Source organism: Geotrypetes seraphini, chromosome 15, assembly GCF_902459505.1.
Source record: "Geotrypetes seraphini chromosome 15, aGeoSer1.1, whole genome shotgun sequence".
Classification (NCBI taxonomy): domain Eukaryota; kingdom Metazoa; phylum Chordata; class Amphibia; order Gymnophiona; family Dermophiidae; genus Geotrypetes; species Geotrypetes seraphini.
The window spans coordinates 56,630,928-56,652,529 of record NC_047098.1 but is presented as its reverse complement, the minus strand read 5'-3'; the positions used below and the strand labels follow the sequence as shown (position 1 = coordinate 56,652,529).

The following is a 21,602-nucleotide window of genomic DNA, read 5'->3' as shown; positions in this document are numbered from 1 at the left end:
CACAACAAAGCTAGAAACAACCTTAGACACAGTAGAAAAATGGATGATGGATCACAAACTAAAACTAAATTCTGAAAAAACAAAATTCCTTTTGCTCGAAAAAGCCCAAACTCCTACCATCACTGAACTGAAAATCAAAAATACCAAATACCCAATACAACCCGAACTAAAACTCCTAGGAGTTACGATAGACAGATGTTGCACAATGCAGCCCCAGATCAACAAAACAACCCAGAAAGCTTTTCTAACCATGAGAAATCTCCGTAAAATCAGAAAATTCTTTGACCAAGCACAATTTAGACTAATCGTCCAATCCCTAGTCTTAGGTCTGCTGGATTATTGCAACTCCCTATATCTTCCTTGTCCAGCCACTATGATAAAACAACTCCAGACCATACAAAACACCGCCCTCAGATTGATCTACTCACTCAAAAAATATGATCACATAACAACTGCCTTCTTAGACTCTCACTGGCTACCCATACAAGCACGAATCCAATTCAAATTCTACTGCCTGATATTCAAAGCATTACACGGCTCTTCCCCCTCCTATCTAAACAACCGCTTAAACCAAATCTCCACCTCAAGACACAGAAGAACCTCGAACCCTTTCGCCTTCCCCCCACTCAAAGGCACACATCGCAAGAAAATGTTTGACAACCTTCTGGCAACACAAGCAGCAAAAATCAACCATTCCATCTCCAATCTTATGACAATATCAGACAACTTCAAAACATTCAGAAAAGAAATCAAAACCCTGCTTTTCAAAAAATTCATCCAAATATCTTAACCCCTCCTCTTTTACCTCCAGAAGATTCACCTACCTTCAGATAACCTTCCCCAAATTACCCACCTTAACACCGTCCAATTAAACAAATACCATAAATAGATTGTAACCTACCCTCTCTAACTGCATTCCATATGTATTTTTCATACAGTTCTTCACTGTCAGTTTAATTTCCATCCTATAAATTCACATAGAATTTTTCTTTTTTCAACCATCTTTATTTTCTCTTCTTTATTAATTTCCAGGTACTTTAGTTAGATTGTGAGCCTTCGGGACAGTAAGGGAATTTTTAAGTACCTTCTTACTTCTCATTTATAATCTTAATGTATATTTTCTTCAAACCGCTTAGAACCTAACGGATGTAGCGGTATATAAGAAATAAATTACATTACATATATTATAACAAGAAGCTCAATAAAAAAAAGCAGACAACAAAGAATAAGATTCATTCATTTAAGACTTCTATTTTACTACTAGAGAGTACAGGAAATGTCTTTGTAAAGGTATGCAAAACAGGTCTGTTTCAGGGACAAAATATTCCTACTCACCATATCTACTGTTAAACAGAATTTGCACACATTCCCTAAGGGTGTTGATATCTTCTGTCTCTTTTATGAAATTGTCCCATTTCTCTATCAAAACATACAAATACAAAGCATCAGAAATAGAAAGGAAAAAAAAAAAAGAAGTGATGCTTCCGTAGAGACTTATTGGGGTTTATTAATAGCCTTTAGGAAGAGATTCACCCAAAGCAGATATAGTTCAACATAAAACTTACAATTTTATTAACAGCATAACAGTAGTAAAAATTTCAAATATAAACATGAATGTAATGAATAAGGTAAAGTCAAAATCAGTAAATTTAAACTTAACAAAAGGACTACTATGAACCAGTTTCAAAAATACAGGGTGCCCACAAAAACACTCCTTGATTTTAAATAGTTACAAACCCAAAATTGATTGGAATATTCTTTCACCTTTGAGGCTACAGTTTCATCAACTCATAAAGTTTCATATGGTATCTGTTGATTACATACACTCGATGTTCACCCCACCCGTTACTCGGCAAACATCGATGCGATAATGGAGCTCGGACCAGACTCTTCGAAGCATATCCACCGTGATAGCGTTTATATAGCTTCAATGATGCCTTCTTGCAGATCATCCATAGTTGCAGGTAGTGCAGGTACATACACTCTGTCTTTCAGGTACCCCCAAAGGAAAAAGTCACAAACAGAAAGTCCGGTGATCTCAGAGGCCACTTGAGGAACACCTGGTGATTTTGTCGCGTTGCATTGTCTGAAGGTTGTAACTTCTGCACCAATTGCAGCTTATAAGGGTGAAAGTGCAAGCGACTGTGTAAGATCTTGCTAACCGGGCTTTTGGGGACTTGTATTTGCTGTCATCTTATTTATAAACATATTCCAATAAGTGTTGAGTTTGCAACCATTTAAAATCAAGGAGTGTTTTTGTGGGCACCCTGTATATTTATTAACAGCACTGAAATTCAAATAAGAGATATAATACATACTAAAATGGAGTCATAATACTTATGAGACATCTAATAAGCACAAATAGAACATTAAAATAACATAGATATAACTTTAATGTTTTTCTATAATACCCTATTGTCGAGGGGTCAAATGTAGATATTATATGGGAATAAGATAGGGGCTACAAAGTGAGTTGGAATAAACAGATGAGAGGCTAAACTCAAGGCAAGTTATTTATACAGTTAAACAAGGTAATAATAATAATAATAACTTTATTTTTGTATACCGCCATACCCAGGGAGTTCTAGGCAGTTCAGAACTGCTTTAGTTCATGTGTGTGACAAGCTAGTCCTGGTGCAAAATGAGGGTGTACATGTAAGGGTAGCCCAAGATAAAGACATCTCATAACCAGAAATGGATTTGCCCTTCCTCAGCCATCATCTAAACGATTCATTTGAAGAATCCCTGGCAAAGGCACAAGACCAGATGGGCACACTTTGTGAAAGAGCATGACATAGAAACATGATGGCAGATAAAGGTCAAATGGCCCATCTAGTCTACCCAAACGCGGTAACTATAATCTTTTTCTCCGAGAGATCCCACATGCCTGACAACAGATGCCCAAAGTAAAGAGTTTTTAACAAATTCTAAGAACAGATTCAAAAATATAGAGGCCCTGACTTACAACAGTTCATTAAAATAGTTGGTTTTAGTTGGTATTTCTGAATCAGCTGAATTCAGCTTAATCAAAATGTATTAAAGGAGTACTTAAGAACATAAGAACATAAGAAGTTGCCCCCGCTGAGTCAGACCAGAGGTCCATCTCGCTCAGCGGTCCGCTCCCGCGGCGGCCCATCAGGCCCAGTGCCCGAACAGTGGACCCTGATTAATTTTGTAACCTACCTCTAATCCCATCCCTATAATCTACCTCTACTCTTATCTGTACCCCTCAATCCCTTTGTCCTCCAAGTACCTATCCAAAGCTTCTTTGAACCCCTGTAGCGTGCTCCTGTTTATCACATCCTCCGGTAGCGCGTTCCATGAATCCACCACCCTCTGTGTGAAAAAGAACTTCCTGGCGTTTGTTCTAAACCTCTCCCCTTTCAATTTCTCTGAGTGCCCCCTTGTACTTGTTGATCCCAAGGGGGCACTCTGAGAAATTAACAATCTTTTTGTTGCTGTGACTCCTTGATCATAGCCAAATAAAATTGTGCAGAATGATGGTGCCCCTAGGAAGAGTCCACCCAGGTCGTGACCCCATTTAGGGTACCCAACCCCCCAGTTTGGGAAACTCTGTATTAAAGTAGTAGCACTATAATTGCTAAAAAAAAAAATTAAAAAAAGTATTCCTATACCACTTCTGCTAAAATTGTGGTTCAATTTTTTTAAAGTTCCAACAAAGTTTTGACAACACTTCCCAATTGTTTTTAGATATCCCAATCTTAAGTTCAAATCGCTTGAAAACACTCTGCCCTATTAAGATAAGGTGGGACATCACAAATCATGGGCTCTGCTTCTTAAACCACTTTACTAAACTACACTTAGGGGCTCATTTTATAAGCTTTTTCCATGCATAAAATCCTATTTTACATATGTAAAGGGTTTCTATGAATTACCCTAGTGGTTATGCTCAATAAAGTATATATGATGATTTTAACTCCTAACGCCGATCAATCTGTAAAGTAGCCATGTCTGTTTTGTCACTCCCTCTGTAATTCCCTACCCAAATTGTCCTGTTTGTCGGTCTGATTAGATTGCAAGCTCTGTCGAGCAGGGATCGTCTCTTACATGGTTAATGTAACGTACAGTGCTGCGTGTGTCTGGCAGCGCTATAGAAATGATAAATAGTAGTAGTAGTACAAAGACCCGTATATTTAAGTGACTTGTGTGTAGATAGTGACTGTCCATGTTACACTCAAACCATTTTCCAGAATCTATTTACATGGTTGGAACCCCATTGTAGAAAAGATGCAAAGAAGGGAACAAAGATGTCCAGTTTAGAAAGTGCAGAATTCCCAGAGTTCTTTACAAGAGGCTCTGCCAATGCAGAATCTCTTGTCAAAAACATGCATGGATGTGCAAAGGCGCACACCCATGAATCTCAAGGTCCACCGGGAGCAACAATTTCAAAAGGCTACAGTACCCATAAGGAAAACACACTTGCAACCCCCTCCCCCCCCCCCACACACACACACACATACACACACACAGGTACATGGGAGCAGCCTTTTGAAATTGTTACTCCATGCTGATATATGCCTTAATCCTCCTCCCACAATTAGCTCCCCCACCCCCAGTATGAAGCTCCTGACATCTAAAGCCCTCTGGCAACCCCCTCCTGTGACTTTGACACTCCCACCCTTATAGTTCCCCCACCCCCAGTATGAAGCCTCTGACATCAACTTTGAAGCCTCAAGGGAATGTACTTGTTCTCTCAGAGCTAGGAACTCTTTGCAGCGAGCGCACACATATAACTTCTCATCAACCGGGAGAAAGTCATACATGTGACACTCAATGCAAAAGACTGGATAGCAACCCTCTTACTACTGGACTTCTGTCTGCATCTTGTTATTGAGCTAATTAATTAACCTTATTAAGCTACTAGGAATATATTAGACTAGTATAGAGAGCCTTAGGATTTATTAAGTTTGTTCTTTTAAGATCTAAAATGTCTTTAGAAGGGAATTTACAATTGAGTTTTTCTCCCCAAACCTATCAAAGCTCAGAACAAAATAATGTATTCTTACCCAAAGTTATGTCTTCTACTTTTCTTCTGTCAGAAAGATAATGTCCTCTTCCCTCCTTCTCTAACAGACAGGTAGTAGTTCACAGGTTGCTATGAAAACTATCTTTAATGCAGATCCTCTACAACTTCCCTCTTAGAACTGGGTTTACTGAGTGTTAGGCACTAGGCCAGCAATCACCTGTGGAATCTGATCTCTTAAGAAAGTCCTCAGAGTTCAGTCTTAATACAACTAGGGCAGGGGTGTCAAATGTAGGTCCTCGAGGGTCACAATCCAGTCAGGTTTTCAGGATTTCCGCAATGAATACGCATGAGATCTATTAGCATACAATGAAAGCAGTGCATGCAAATAGATCTCATGCACATTCATTGGGGAAATCCTGAAAATCCGACTGGATTGCAGCCCTCAAGGACTGACATTTGACACGCCTGCCTTAGTTGTATTAAGACTGAACTCTGAGGACATCAATGGTTACAATTAATACAAAATACTGCCAAAAAACAGATCTCGGGGCAAATAAATTTGATCATGTGACCCCCCCCCCCCTCCTCCTGAAAGCAGCACACCGGCTACCACTAACCCACCATATCATTTACAAAATTTTGCTATTGGCATTTAAAACCCAGCTTTATAGTGAGCCCTCATACGTTATCTGCTTACTAACCCCTTACTCCAGTCAGAGAATTCTAAGATCTGATTAACAGTACCCTTGTTCTGAGAAATTTTCCATGAACACAACATACGAGACATCTTTTCAGTCTAAGGTCCCGAGCACTGGAACCAGCCACAGCATCTTTGCCAACAGACATCCCTACAACACTTAAAATCTGATCTCAAAACTTTTCTATTCATGGATGGTTATATGCGAATACCATACTCTCAGTGGTGTAGTGAGGGTGAGAGGCGCCCGGGGCGGTGGCACCCTCCCGTCCACTCCTTCCCTACCCCCTCCTGGTGCATGCATGCATGCGCCCTTTCTCCCACACCTTTGTAACTTTCGCGGCACAAGCAGCAACCCCCAACCTGCTGCTCGCGCCAGCGTCAGCTTTTCTTCTGACGTCACCAGGGCTTCTAAGTAGGCCTGGAGAGGGCTTATGGGAGGAGGGAGGGTGATGCTTTTGGTTGGGATGGGGGGGAAAGAATGGTTGCTTCTTTTGTTCGAGGGACAGGTGAGGTGTGGAATTTGTTTCAGTCAAAAATGCACTAGAATTTTCAGTTGATTAAAAAAAAAAACCCCAAAAAACATGGCCGGATCTACATTTTGGGCAGGTTTCAATGATGAAGCTGAAACCAAAATTCAGTTGACCTCTAAAGCAGTGGTTCCCAACCCTGTCCTGGAGGACCACCAGGCCAATTGGGTTTTCTGGCTAGCCCTAATGAATATACATGGAACGGATTTGCATGCCTGTCATGTCTATTATATACAAATCACTTTCATGCATATTCATTAGGGCTAGCCTGAAAACCCGATTGGCCTGGTGGACCTCCAGGACAGGGTTGGGAACCACTGCTCTAAAGTGAATAAGAGAGGGAAACAGAGTTTGATATTTTCTTTCCATCATCACCAGGGGTCTTGTGAATTTTTATGGGGTCAAATTGGATAAAACTTTGGTAAGTATACACGCCTTTCTTGAATATGGGGAGGCTAGTCACTAGAAAGTGCTTTAAAGAAGCACTGGAAGCTGGAGTGGTGATATTATCACCCTTGGGCAGAACCTGACTGAATACTGTAATCTCAAGGGAATCTAGTTTGGGTGGGCCAGGCCATAAGGGAAAGAGCGGAGAGAAACAATCGGAAAGTAGGACCTGGGACCAAAGACAGGTATGGCTATTCCATTTAAGAAGCCTTGAAAGCTAGCTATTCGGTGGGCTTTAGCAGAGCAAGAGTTTTCTCACTGCATGGATTTATACTCATTTATATTTAATCCCTCATTTATTAGGATTTATTTACTGCCTTTTTGAAGAAATTCACCCAAGACAATGTACAGCAGTAAACACTTGGAATACCTTGATAGCCTAGTAACAGAACTGAGTTGTGATCTGTAAAAAATATAATTTTGGAGTGAAGTATGAAAAACTGCTTGTATTTAATGCCTTGACTCTGGTAAGGTTACCGGAGAGAGCAAAAACTGAAGACATATAGTACTGTCCACTAAGCACAGCAAGCACAGTGATTGGAAGAAGGAGTTTGGCTAGGAGCACCCAAGCTAGAGTGTACAGACTTCTACTCAGGGCAGAGTTTAGACATACTGGGACACAGGGCAGAAAATTCATTTCCGGACAGTCAGTGGCATAGTAAGAGTGAGCGGTGCCCTCCCCCACCCTCTTCCCCGTACCTTTTTAACTTCTCCGGTGTGAGCAGAATGCCCACATCGGTGTCGGCTTGCCTTTGACATCACTTCCCAGGCGGGGGGGGGGGCCAGAAGTGCCGTCAGAGAGAGCGCCAATGCTGACGCGGGCAGCAACTTCGCACCGGGGAGTAAAAAAGGTACAGGGAAAGGCAAGGGGCGCATGCATGCGGCAAGGAGAGGAGTAGTGCCACCCTCTTAGAAGACCATGCCCGGGGTGGACAGCCCCACCCCCTTATGATGACACTGCAGACAGTCTTGGAGCCCCCCCCTATTGTATAGGAGGCCAGGACAACTACCTTGGTTGCACCTCCTAATGTGGGCCACTCTCCTACTAGTCTAGCTAAAAGAGAGCTGCACCATTAATTCAATGAGAGTCTAAACTGAGCAGTTGATAAGAGTATTAAGTTCATATCCTGAGGTCTCCAGGCTGGGTGGTAACAGGTACCCTACCTGTTTTATCATGCACTATTGAGAAGAGAACCCGCTTTGAGGCATGCACATTCTGGATGAGTGAGCTGCCAGGTGCTGTCAATTTTTGACCTGGTAGAGAAGCAAAAAGATATATATACACAACATTAGAAAAATGGCATTACAACAAGGTTATATTAAAAAATTTAATAAAATATGGGGACCATTGACAAATTATTCTACTGATCAGATATAATAACACATGTATAGAACATAAAGAAGGGGTAGGGAGGGAAAACTATTGTAATATTAATATGATATAAAATTCTGATAAAGGGTTTATTTAATTCACATTGTAAGAACATTTAATAATAATTTCAAGTGTTTTTTCATAATTGAATGTATTACATGTATTTCACTTGATGTAAGAATTTAAAAAAAGAATTAAAAAAAAATTAAAAAAAAAAAAAAAAAAAAAGAAAAATCACAAAAACTCAGATCAACAGACTCACATCGAACAGTAGAAAAATCAAGACAACTGTTCAGCCTTTTATCTTCTGGCAGTTTGCATGCAGTTTTAGAGCAAAGATTAGCGTGTAAGGGAGGGCTATACGGTTCATTTTGAGATAATATATAGAACTAAAGCAAAACAAAAAGAATAAAGGTAATACCTTTTTTATTGGACTAACTTACCCCTTCCTTTACAAAGCGTTTTTAGCGTTGGCCGCAGCGGTAACAACTCATAGAAATTCTATGAGCATCGGAGCTTTGGCTAGCGCGGCTTTGTAAAGGAGGGGGTTAGTGCATTGTTTGATTAGCTTTTGAAGGTAACCTTTCTTTATATCAGAAATACGCAAATGTTGACAAATGCCAGTATATATAAGTGAGAAATCAAAGCATTTCAATGATTCACTTTGAGATTTATAAGTTAACTTTCAATGCATATAGCAAACCTACAGTCAAAATAAAACCATCACAAAACTATTCAAGAGAATCTGCTCCGAGAGGTATCCTCCACAGTCACACTTTCATTTACAGTGGTGCCTCACACAACGAACTTAATTCGTTCCAGGAGCAAGTTTGTTATGTGAAAAGTTCGTTATGTGAAACGCGTTTTCCCATAACAATACATGTTAAAAAAAATAATTCGTTCTGTAGCATATAATATGCTAAGATGACATAAAAAAAGATAAATTTACCCCACATTCACTCCTTCTAATTATTTCCCGTTTCATTTCAACAGAAATCACCTTCCTGCTTTTTTTAGAAGCCATGATATATAAAAAATATTGAGTTTATCTTAAAAGGACGACTGTATACAGTGAGAGAGGGCAGAGTCTCAGCGGCAAAAACTGGGACTTAACTTTTCTTTTTTTTTTTCTAGCATCGGGGAAGCGGCGAGAGTAGCTCCGCCCCCCCCAACGCATCAGCAGTAGGCGCCGGGCCCCTCCATAAAAGGAGGCGAGCCGACGGTCCGCCACTGCACAGGGAGCCAGGCGAAGGGCTGTGAGAGAGGGCAGTTAAACGCAGTGAGTAACGCAGCTCGGGCGACTTCGTTGTGTGAAACGAAGTTCGTTGTATGAATCAAGACATGAAGTTCGTTGTGTGCAGCGTTCGCTGTGCGAGGCGTTCGTTATGCGAGGCACCACTGTACTTATTTTTCATATTTGTGGTTTAATTTACACCAGAATTCTCTATGCAAGTTATATTATAAAAACCTATATTATATTTAGAAGTGGTATTAGCATTTCAGACATGCATAAACTCACATTTAAATATTTACACTTCTCCCTCCATAGTCACGGGTTCGGCACTCACAACTTCGATTATTTGCGGGCTTCATCTTGCAGATTCCATCCCCCCCCCTTCCCCTCCCGAATGATGTCATCCTATATTGCTGAAACAAAATTCAGCGCTTTTTGTCAGCATGGTTGGGCAAAAGGCAGCGGTCGGAGAAAATTATACAGAAAGGGGTGCAGAGAGAAAAAAGTTCAGTACTTATTTTGTGATTTCACGAGGGCTATACCACAAACCCTGCAAATATGAACGCAAAAAGTTATTCACGGGCCGTCTTTGACACTAACCCCTTTGAATATGGAGGGAGAAGTGGATGTTACATAAACACCTATAAAGTTGAGATATACGCATCTAAGACTGAACACTGTGCTTCTGGCATGCGGCGTTGTATGGAGGTGTTTTGGGTAGACCTAAAAAATAAACATGTGTATTCCCATTTCAGAAGGAGAACATACAGTATGTCTGTGTCCATAAAGACTGACATCGGGATATACACCTCCTACCTGGGATGTCAGGGCTTTAGAAAAGTGCTTATACCGAGCAGCGCTCCACTGGAAGGATTCCCTGGTGGCTGATGTTCCCCCTCCCCCCCCCCAAAAAAAAAAAAAATGCCAACTAGCAAGGGATACAAAGCTCTGTGACAGGTTAGGAACATAAAAACATTTTACCCTCCTTGTCCAATCCATCATCCTCTCCAGATTGGACTATTGCAACTCTATCTACTTAAGCTTAACTAAGAAAAACCTCCACAGACTCCAACGGATTCAGAATGCCGCGGCCAAGCTCATCTTCGCTAAAAGCAAATTTGACCATGTCTCCCCGCTCCTGGCCAAGCTCCACTGGCTTCCGATAATCGCCAGGGTCCACTACAAATGCGCCTGTTTAGCTTTCAAAATCCTATATGGTATCCTCCCTCCCTTTATCCCTCTTTCTTGGAATTCCTCAAACCCTAATACCACCAGATCCTCCCACAAATTAAAACTGTCCTTCCCCTCGCTAAAAGGCATTTCCCACACAGGAAAGCTAGGGACCTCCCTCCACTTCAAAATCACTGAGCTCTGGAACAACTTTACCTCCCCTCTTCGGAACTTGAGCTCTCTCCAAGTTTTCCGCAAACATCTGAAAACCTGGCTTTTTCTCAAAAAATGTAAGTCTCCCTCCAACTTAGGAATCAAGGAAACTCATATCTTGGCATCCCAAGTCCTCTAAATCTTCTTCATACTTCTACCTCTAACCCTCTGTTGTAGTTCCTTCCTATTTCTCCTACTGTAAACCGAGCTGAGCTCTACGAATGTGGAGATGATGCGGTATACAAACCTAAGGATTAGATTAGATTAGATTAGATAGCGGATGCTGCGGATGGGCAGACTGGATAGGCCATTTGTCCTTTATCTGCCATCATGTTTCTCTTTTTCTATAACCATAAAGCTCAATGACATCACAATGCAGGTGGAAAGAGCCTTAGCCTATAGGAAGAGGAGATGCAAATGTTAAGAGCCTTAGCCAATAGGGAGAGGAGGAGCTAGCACTTCTACCTCTAACCCTCTGTTGTAGTTCCTTCCTATTTCTCCTACTGTAAACCGCGTCGAGCTCTACGAACGTGGAGAGGATGCGGTATACAAACCTAAGGATTAGATTAGATTAGATTTAACACATTGTGGTGCAGTGTTTAGAGCTCCAGCCTCAGCTCCCTGAGGTGGTGGGTTCAAACCCCACGCTGCTCCCTGGGCAAGTCACTTAATCCTCCACTGCCCCAGGGGCATTAGATAGATTGTGAGCCCACAGGACAGGTAGGGAAAATGCTTGAAGTACCTGTATGTAAACTGCCTTTGTAGTTGTAAAAAGCTTCAAAACAGGCAATCCCTTTCCCTGATGTCATAATGCCTCATTCCACCAATAAAAGCCATCCTCATCAGTGATGTCGCAATGGTTTCATTGTTCTATACTTGGCTCACTTCTGCTATTGTGTTGGAGGAGAGGTATGGCACAGTGGTTAGAGCTACAGCCTTAGTACCCTTATGTTGTAGGTTCAAATCCCACACTGCTCCCTGTAACCCTGGGCAAGTCACTTAATCCTCCACTGCCCCCAGGTACATTAGATAGATTGTGAGCCCACCAGGACAGACAGGGAAAATGCAGTCTTCAAGTTCCACTCACATAAACGTTTTTGTGCTCGTTCCGACTCTGTTGATATTTTAGACTTTTATGCTTATAAAATGGATGCTTTGTTGAACATAACTGGTACATAAATGTTCATGTCTCCATGTATTCTAGGACAGGCTCTAAGTTGGTAGATCCTGTTCTGAAATGCTAGCAGAGCTTGAGCCATCTTGAATATTGTTAAAAGTTGTTTTTATCGTTTACGCTTAATACGCTCAATGTCTAAATATCTAGAGTCAAAATCCTTGAATATTTTAGTTCATTCTCTCATTATTTCTACATTAGATTACTGTAACTCATTGTTATTAAATATTACATGCAAGGAACAAAGACGACTACAAATAATACAAAACATTGCTATTAAATTAATTCACCATGGAAAGAAATACGATCACGTAACGCCTTATCTTATAGACTCACATTGGCTACCTATCAATCAAAGAATAACTTATAAAATAGCCTTACTTGTATTTAAAACAATTACTTCTAATGAACCACAATTTATTAATCGTCTTCTAATTCCACTTACTTCCAATCGTTCTCTTCGATCTAATACTCAAGAATTATTAATGGTCCCATCTTTAAAAATAATAGGGACCAGACGCCATGATATCTTCTCAGTTAAGGCTCCACTTATATGGAATACCCTTCCTTTGCACATTAGAATCATTAAAGATCTTAACCTATTTAAAACCAACTTAAAAACATTCCTCTTTAAAGCTTCATTTAGCCTCTAAATTTTTTCCTTTTTCAAGATCATTTACAACTTCAGTATTTTAAACCCTACCCTAGTGTTTTACCCCTCCCCTACCTACGTTCTCTTTTCTTCTTTTAAGATATAAAATATTGTAACTTTTTCCCTTACGTTTTTACCAAAGTATTCCAGTTTTGTCCTTAATGTCTGTATTGTCAGTTTAATATTCCCCTGTTTACTTATTTAATGTAGTAATGTTAATTTAAATTTAATGTTTTATCCCAATCATATATTTATGTAATTCGCTTAGAAATATTAAGCGAACCATCAAATTTAAATAAAACTTGAAAACTTGAAATGGATATCTCAGTTCTAATTTGTATATCCTAATATCTGGCTCCACAGGCATCCAATGCAGTACAATAAAACCGTAAAATAAAAGGGCCAACAAAATGACAAGACCAGACAGCTGACAATGAACATAAGAACATAAGTGTTGCCATACTGGGATCGACTGAAGGTCAATCAAGGCCAGCATCCTGTTTCCAGCAGTAGCCAATCCAGGTCATAAGCACCTGGCAGAAATCCAAATAGGAATAACATTCCATGCTACCGATCCCAGGGCAAGCAGCGGCTTCCCCCATGTTTATCTCAACAGCAGAATATGGACAAGATCCCAAGTAAAACAGATTTTAAGGTGCTCATGCTAGAAATAAGCAGTGGATTTTCCCAAGACCATCTTTAATGGTTTATGGAGTCTTCTTTTAGAAAATGTACAAATCTTTTTAAAATCCTGCTAAGTTAACTGCTTTTACCACATCCTCCGATTTGTTTTAAATGTACTACTTGGCACAGTAGCTTTATTGTGTAACCCCCATCCTTGTATTTTTGGAAAGAATAAAAAAGCGATTTACTCCACTCAGTATTTTATCTCACCGAGTCCTCTTTTCTCCAAGCTGAAGTGCCCCAGCCTCTTTAGTCTTTCCTCATAGGAAAGTCATCCCATCTCCTTTATCATTTTGGTTGCCCTTTTCTGTACCTTTTTGAATTCTGCTGTATCTTTTTTTAGATACAGTGACCAGAACTGCATACAATATCTGCGGTGCTGTGCACCATGGAGCAATACAAAGGCATTACTGTATTTCCCCCATGTATAGGCCGCAGCCAATACATGAGTTTTACAATCTGAAGCCGTGGGTGCGGCTTCCTTATATGGGGCGGCCTATCTGTAGATAAGCCGCCCCATTAGTAGAGCAGTCCCTAGTACCCGTACCGCGAGTCCCCCGTACCTGGAGCTCCCTTCTGGATGGCTGCCGGCTGCCTCCTGTAGTGTCGCGGCCATGGTACAGGGCAGGAGCGATGTTTTCAGCATCCAGCTAAACTAAACTAAAGCTTAACTTTGTATACCGAGTCATCGTTCTGAGAAGGCTCGATTCGGTTTACAGCAATTAAATAAACAGGGAATAATTTACAAATGATAAACAGAAGATAATAGCAAAATTTCAAAAGAATTAATTTTCAAAATGTTTGGCAAATAGAGTAGTTTTTAAAGATTTATGGAAAAATTGAAATGAACTGGAACTCCTTAAAAAAAAAGGGGAGATCATTCCAGAGTTGAGACAATTTAAAGACCTAAGATTGACTGAAGATCTTGACTCATTTAATCCCTTTTTTAGAAGGAAGGGAGAGTTTAAATTGTTGGATACCTCTTGCAAAGGAGCTCGCGAACCAACTGGCCTCACTTCAATGTTGCGGCTGTGGTGCATGGCAGAAGTGATGTTTTCAGCGTCTAACTGACCCCCGCTCTGCTTCCTCAATGCCTGTGTCAGTTCTCGTGGGACTTGCAAGTCTCGCGAGAACTGACGCAGGCATTGAGGAAGCAGCGCGGGGCTGGCTGGATGCTGAAAATATCGCTTCTGCCCTGCACCATGGCCGCGACATTGACGTGAGGCCAGTTGGTTCGTGAGCTCCTCCAGCCGGAATGGGGAAATGACTAGGCCCAACTTCCCCGAAGACGACGAAGAGAAGGACTGTGTTGCTTTCGCTGGCCACCATAGCAAGCAAAGAGCAAATAGACTCCAGATGGATAGCGAGGAACAGGTGCCGTGTAATGGGTGCATGCGCATGGGGAGGAGACGAGGCTATATGTATCTGGATGTAAAGGCCGCCCCCATGTAGTTTTAAAACTCTTAGATAAGCTGCAGCTAGTAACATGGGGCGGCTTATCTAAGAGTTTTAAACCTAAATCGACATTTCCTGCAGCCTATACATGGGGAAATATGGTATAACATTCTTATCTTTCTTTTCCTTTTCTTTCCTGATAAATCCTAAGCTCTGGTCATGCCCCTGGTTTCAGGAAATAATTATTGAGAGACTGCTATAAAAGAAAGTCAGCAGTTTCTAGTATTCATACCAGCTGGTTGTTGTAGATTCCATTGAAATCCGTTGAAAATCAAGGGCGAGGGCATCCGTTGAAAATCAGGGGCGGGAAACTACGAGGTGACACCAGGAAATTCTTTTTCACTGAAAGAATGGTTGATCGCTGGAATAGTCTTCCAGTACAGGTGATTGAGGCCAGCAGCGTGCCTGATTTTAAGGCCAAATGGGATCGGCACATGGGATCTATTCACAGGGCAAAGGTAGGGGAGGGACATTAAGGTGGGCAGACTAGATGGGCCGTGGGCCCTTATCTGCCGTCTATTTCTATGTTTCTATGTTTCTATGTTTATGTTTCTATTTGGCATGTGGGATCTCTTCATGGAGGTAGTTAGGGGGGGTGGGCCATTAGGGTGGGCAGACTGGTTGGGCCGTGGGCCCTTATCTGCCGTCTATTTCTATGTTTCTATGTTTCTATTTAAATGGCATTGGGTATTTTTCAGAAGAGAGTCAGATTATGTCTTATCTTAAGCACAACCTGTTGAGCACCTACCAAAAGCTAAAGTGTCACTGTCGTGACTTCCTGAGCTAGCCAGCACAGAAAAAAATGATAGTGCAGGTTTCAAGATCAGATCGACCTTCAGATCAGCTCCCGATAGGATGTGAATGCTCTGCAGTGGAAACCTAAAAACATCATTCATTTGATTAATATCCTGCAAGTTTTTACTTTACTGAATGTTGTCACGTGATTTCCTTCAAAAGGAATAGAACTGAACTGGCTCGCTAGGTCAGTTCTTGAACACGGTATGGACTGAAAAGAAAACTCAACTGGGGCCTGGGGGGGCTGGTTTAAGCTCTTCAGTGCTTGCATAAAGTGTCTGCTGCGTTCCAATCAGAGCATATGAGGGTGCAGAAAATACTCTTATTATCCCCTCTATGTTGACAATGAACATGGTGGCATGGTCTGTAAAGGAAGCGTGTACCATCTGACATATGAAGAGAATAGGGAATAATGATGTATAATTTTAGACTGTATTAAATCCGGAATATTGACAACAGTGTTCACCATCCAATCCCGGAATATTAACCTCGTCATTATTCAGGATTGGATGGTGAACACATATGAAGAGAGTAGACATGATGGCGGCACTTAACAGAAAGAGTATTCAGATCGCATACACACAGAAGGAACAGAGACTGTAGATGGCAGTGTGCAAAACTTTAGTGTCCAGTACGAAGGATGGGCTTGAGAATAGACTCCCATACCTAATACACAGACTAGAGAATGGCACAAGGACAAATTTGTCCCCCATCTCTGCAGGAACTCAATTTCTCCATCCCGTCCCCTTCCTGTAAACTCCCTGTCCATTCCTGTAAGCTCTGCCTTAACCGCACAAGCCTCAAACAGTTATAATTTTAAAGTGTTTGAGGCTTGTGCAGATGAGAATGGAGCTTGCAAGAATAGGGCATGGACAGGAAAAGAACTTGCAGGGACTGGATGTGAAAACGAGTTCCCATGGGGACGGGGGAAAATTTTATCCGTGTTATTCTCTGCTTGGGAGAACAGTATAGAAAATTGAACAAAGTGCGTAAAGTTTCAGCCTCTGATAACCAGAGCTGATATTGTGACATCATAATGCCTCATTCCACCAATGCCTAAGAGCCAACCTCATCAGTGATGTCACAATGCCTCATTCCACCAATAAGAGCCATCCTCATCAGTGATGTCACAATGGCTTGTTTGTCCTTTACTTGGCTCACTTTTACTACATTTTGATTTCTAGAATGGTGCAGTGTAGAGATTGACACGGGCACAAATTTTTCCTCGTCTCTTCAACTTTTGTCGCTGTGCCTGTCCCATCCCTGTAAGCTCTGCCTTAACCGCACAAGTCTCGAACACTTAAGCTTTTAAAGTGTTTGAAGCTTGTGCAGATGAGGACGGGGCTTGCAAGAATGGGGCAGGGAAAGGAACAGGAAAAGAACTTGCAGGGCCTGGATGGGAAAACGAGTTCCCACAGGGAGGAGGAAACATTTGTCCCTGTGCCATTCTCCAATACAGACGTCACATGCCAAATCTGTTCAGTATGGAAAGTAAATATTATTTCATTACCAAAACAATCTGTGAAATCGAGTACGGCAGAGGCCTTCTGTTCTCCCACCGGCCTGGAGATGAGCATCTCACTAGCAGCGTTGACTCCCTGGATATTGCTAGGCACTTCTTGCTTTAGGTCAGGGGGGATCTGAGGGGGCAGTGAGATGCTGTAGACAAAGTTGGTCATAGCACCCGTAGGTGAGGAGTCTTGATTGACCGGCTTATGGACAGAGGGATTTGACTCCCGATGGCCTTTTGGGGTTAGGGGGGCACATGTCACATCCACCCCGGACTTTGGTTCTCTGCTAGATTCTTCTACTGACCTGCATGAAGACAAAACAAAGTGTAACTTCTAAGTTGATCAGAGCTGGATAAGTTTGCAAACTATTGAAAGAAAGGGCACATATTACCATTACGAATACTTATCACAGCTGTAGGACTACTCGATGTACCCAGTGCTATGCTCATAACTGAACTATGCATGGTAACTAGGTATCTACCCATTTCTTTGCAGGAAGAGACCTCAAATTTTTGAGAGTCAAAATTAGAGGAGCCCATTGATTAGAGAAACACAGGCAGATTTTGGAACGAAAAGACTGCAGATATGATGTACAAGGCGCAGGATCTTGATTGGAGTAAACGCAATGTAGCAATCCAATTGGTGGTTCTCGTGTGTGAAGATCCTGCGCCTTGCACCTCACACCTGCAGTCTTTTCTTTTGTTTCCGTTGCCTGACTCCTTCCTGCAGATTTGTTGGCTTGTTCTCTTGTGTCGGCAGATTTTGGAAGGCAGTTAACTCCCATTCCCTTCTGTTCAATGAAGTCCGGTTGTCGCTAGCACAGGACTTCCCAAACCTGTCTTGCTGACCACCATCCCCTCCCCTCTCCCCCCCCCCTCCACCAAGCCAGTCATCTGGGTCTTCAGAATATCCATAATGAATATTAATTAACACGTATTTCAGATCAAAACTTAGGCAATTTTCAGAACTCTACCATGCCTCCCTATCACTAACATCCACTTCTGGCTGCACTAACAGAATATATTGAAGTCTTATTAAATCTTTTTATATAGAGCTATGTGATGCTCGCTCATTGACAACGGCCCCACATATGTAGATAAGAAATTTTCCTTCAATATATTATTTTTGTATGGACTTTCAGAATGTAGCTAGGAATTTCATACTACTAGCTGCAAAAAGTCTTCATCGGTCCAATCTTTTATTGATTTTCATTAAAGAAAACTGATAGTTTCACTACTTATTTCTTCATTGCGAATCTTATTTCATTTCATTTATCCTTTTACATTATATTTGCCTTTTAACTTTTATTTTATTCCTCTATTATTCTTAATAGAAATAGCTACTTAGCTTGAAAATAGAGGCTCAAATTTCATCAGTACCACCTCTCCCAAAATGCATGTTTCAAAGAGAAATTTTCTTCAGGGTCGAGGGGGAACTAAAAAACAACAGGATTCATATTTTCATTGTTTCAGTATTTCTTAAGAACATAAGAAGTTGCCTCCGCTGAGGCAGACCATAGGTCCATCCTGCCCAGCGGTCCGCTCCCGCGGCGGCCCATCAGGCCCATTGCCTGAGCAATGGTCTATACCTATCTATACCCCTCAATCCCTTTTTCTTCTAGGAATCTATCCAAACCTTCTTTGAAACCCTTTAATGTTTTCTTGTCTACAACAGCCTCTGGAAGCGCGTTCCATGTGTCCACCACCCTCTGGGTGAAAAAGAACTTCCTAGCGTTTGTTCTAAACCTGTCCCCTTTCAATTTCTCCGAGTGCCCCTTGTACTTGTGGTGCCCCTTAATTTGAAAAATCTGTCTCTGTCTACTTTTTCTATGCCCTTCAGGATCTTGAAGGTTTCGATCATGTCTCCTCTAAGTCTTCGCTTCTCCAGGGAGAAAAGTCCCAACTGCTTCAATCTGTCGGTATATGGGAGATTTTCCATTCCCTTTATCAGTTTAGTCGCTCTTCTCTGTACTCCCTCAAGTACCGCCATGTCTTTCTTGAGGTACGGTGACCAGTACTGGACACAGTACTCCAGATGCGGCCATACCATTGCACGATACAGCGGCATGATGACTTCCTTCGTCCTGGTCGTAATACCCTTCTTAATGATACCCAACATTCTGTTTGCTTTCCTTGAGGCCGTGGCGCATTGCGCCGATGCCTTCAGTGTTGCGTCTACCATCACTCCCAGGTCTCTCTCCAGGTTACTGACCCCTAGTGGTGTTCCCCCCATTTTGTATGTGAACATCGGGTTCTTTTTCCCCACGTGCTTGACCTTGCATTTCCCCATGTTGAAGTGCATTTCCCCACGTGCATTTCCCGACTATATACTTCTACTTTCAAATAATAAAAACATTCGGTCCCAAAAGTGGTTTAGAGCTGTTCATAACACCCATCAAGGACAGTCTTCTGACTGGTTATGGGTAGAATGGCAACTCATGTCTCCGTTGCGTTCATGCCAGATACTCAGTATCAAAATGCCTAGCTACAGTAAAGATAATATCATACTAGCAGATACATGGAAAACATTGAGATATGTAAGCAATTTAACATCTATTCCAATTCATAAATCTACAAAACAGTCAATATGGGTTAACTCCAAGATCCAAATTGGCGGGGAGAGACTAGTCTGGAAGCATTGGATGATAGCAGGAATACGAATATTGGATGATGTTATTGCTAATTGTATCATGCTTGAATTTTCACAGTTGCAAAACAAATTTGGTCTTAATAAATCAGAAAACTTTAGATGGATGCAATTGAAGCATGCCATTCAGGCGGGGTTCCCTGATTGGAAAAACCTCAATAAACATCACAGTTTAGAATTTTTGTGTTTTCAGACAGACTTCTTGGGTCACCAGGCCGCCAAGTGGTACAAAGTGATAGGCGGATTTAATAAAAAGAAATTAAAAAATGGTTTAAGAGATATTTGGAGTATTGAGATTAAGCATGAAATTACTGCACCTCAATGATCACGAATTTGGTCTTGGAGGATGAAATGTACGGTGTCAACATCTATGAGACAAACTTGGTTCTTTCTGTTACATAGAGCGTTGGCATTGTCATTTAGAAGCAGGAACTTTAGATCATTTATTGTTTCATTGCCCATATATTATGAATTTTTGGAAATCAATTTGGGACCAAATTAATAATTTATTAGATAATCCAGTGGCATTATCCTATGATACTGTGATATTTGGTATGGAAATGAGAGCAAAAAGTCAAATTTCTACAAATAATAATAAATTGCTGCTTATAATGACGGGTGTTGCCATTCAGCAAATTACATATAATTGGAAGGATTGGAAGAGATTGAATTACACCTTTTGGTGGAATTCACTATGTCACATCTATAAAATGGAAAGATTTATCGCAGTGCAAAGAGGATATTTTAAGAAGTTTCAGGATGTGTGGAAACCATTGACAAGATATTGTACAGATTAACTAGAAATGTTTCCCTTAAATATATCAGATTAATAGGGTAGGGTGGGGATTGTGGTATTTATGTGTATTTATATGATTATTGATTATGTGATAGGGAAGGGTGGGAGGGGGGAGGAGTAAGAAGTTATGTAATTAACAAATGACAGAATGTAAGTGATATTTGTATTGTTTATCTGATTGAATATGTACTTACACTTTATGCAATTTTGAAAATGAATAAAAATTTGGAAGGACAGTCTTCTTGTCCCAAACATCTCAATCAAGTACAGACTTTCAAAAACAGACTTTCAAAATGGAACAGAGACTCAAAAAAAAAAAAAAAAGAATCAGCTCACACAATCATAACAACAGTCCACATTGTAGATCCTAAAGTTTATTTTTAAAACGTAATTGCTTACCAATTGAGGGAGCAGTGATCCATTGCAAACATTGCCATGGTTTGGAATCAGTTAACTTTTTTTTTTTTTTAATATTCTTTATTCATTTTCAAGATTACATTAAGTGTTAAAATATATTCAATCACATAAACAATAAATACATCACTTAGAAATAATCATTGACACATCTCACAAATTCTTATCCCCATTCCTATCCCAACCCTCCCTCCCATATATTCCATCATCATATAAAACATGTAATAATAAAATCCCCCCTCCCTGCACCTTAAATTAACAAATAAATATAAGGGAACCAATTTTAAATTAATCTTTACAATACTTCGTTAATGGTTTCCACACATCCTGAAACTTTTTAAAATAACCCCGCTGTACTGCAATAAACCTTTCCATTTTATATATATATGGCATAAAGAGTTCCACCAGAAGTTGTAATTTAATCTCCTCCAACCCTTCCAATTAAATTTGATCTGCTGAATGGCAAATCCAGTTGGAATCAGTTAACTTTTTATCCCAGCTGTTCACACCACATCTTCACGTTAACCGTGCTTATGTCATGCAGTAAACTTTATTGGTCTCCTGAATTCGTGCCAATGACAGGAAACTTTAAACTTGACCTGCTGTTGCGATTGCGATCCATATTTAAAGCCACGGGCTGCAGGACAAATTTCCAAAGGACTTTCCATGTTGATATATAGCAAATCAGATTATCGACAGCCACTCAATTTCTTCATTAAGTCCCTCTGGCTCTAATGATTTGAGTCTGTATATCCATTTTTGTTCTTTGATCGCCAAAGCTTTTTTAAAATTTCCTCCCTTCCACCCAATATTTACTGAATCGAT

General features: G+C 40.8%; 1 protein-coding gene across 7 annotated transcripts in view; it reads right to left on the bottom strand.

The window, feature by feature from the left end:
* Positions 1–21,602, bottom strand: part of GTF2IRD1 (GTF2I repeat domain containing 1) — a 224,296-nt gene that overhangs the window by 99,744 nt on the left and 102,950 nt on the right. For all 7 annotated transcript variants that reach the window (XM_033922239.1, XM_033922236.1, XM_033922237.1 and 4 more), the window contains 3 exons: positions 16,921–17,225; positions 7,826–7,915; positions 1,336–1,419 (listed from right to left, as the gene is read on the bottom strand). In XM_033922239.1, coding sequence (XP_033778130.1) covers positions 1,336–1,419; positions 7,826–7,915; positions 16,921–17,225 — 479 coding nt within the window. The remainder of the gene's footprint in view (positions 1–1,335; positions 1,420–7,825; positions 7,916–16,920; positions 17,226–21,602) is intronic.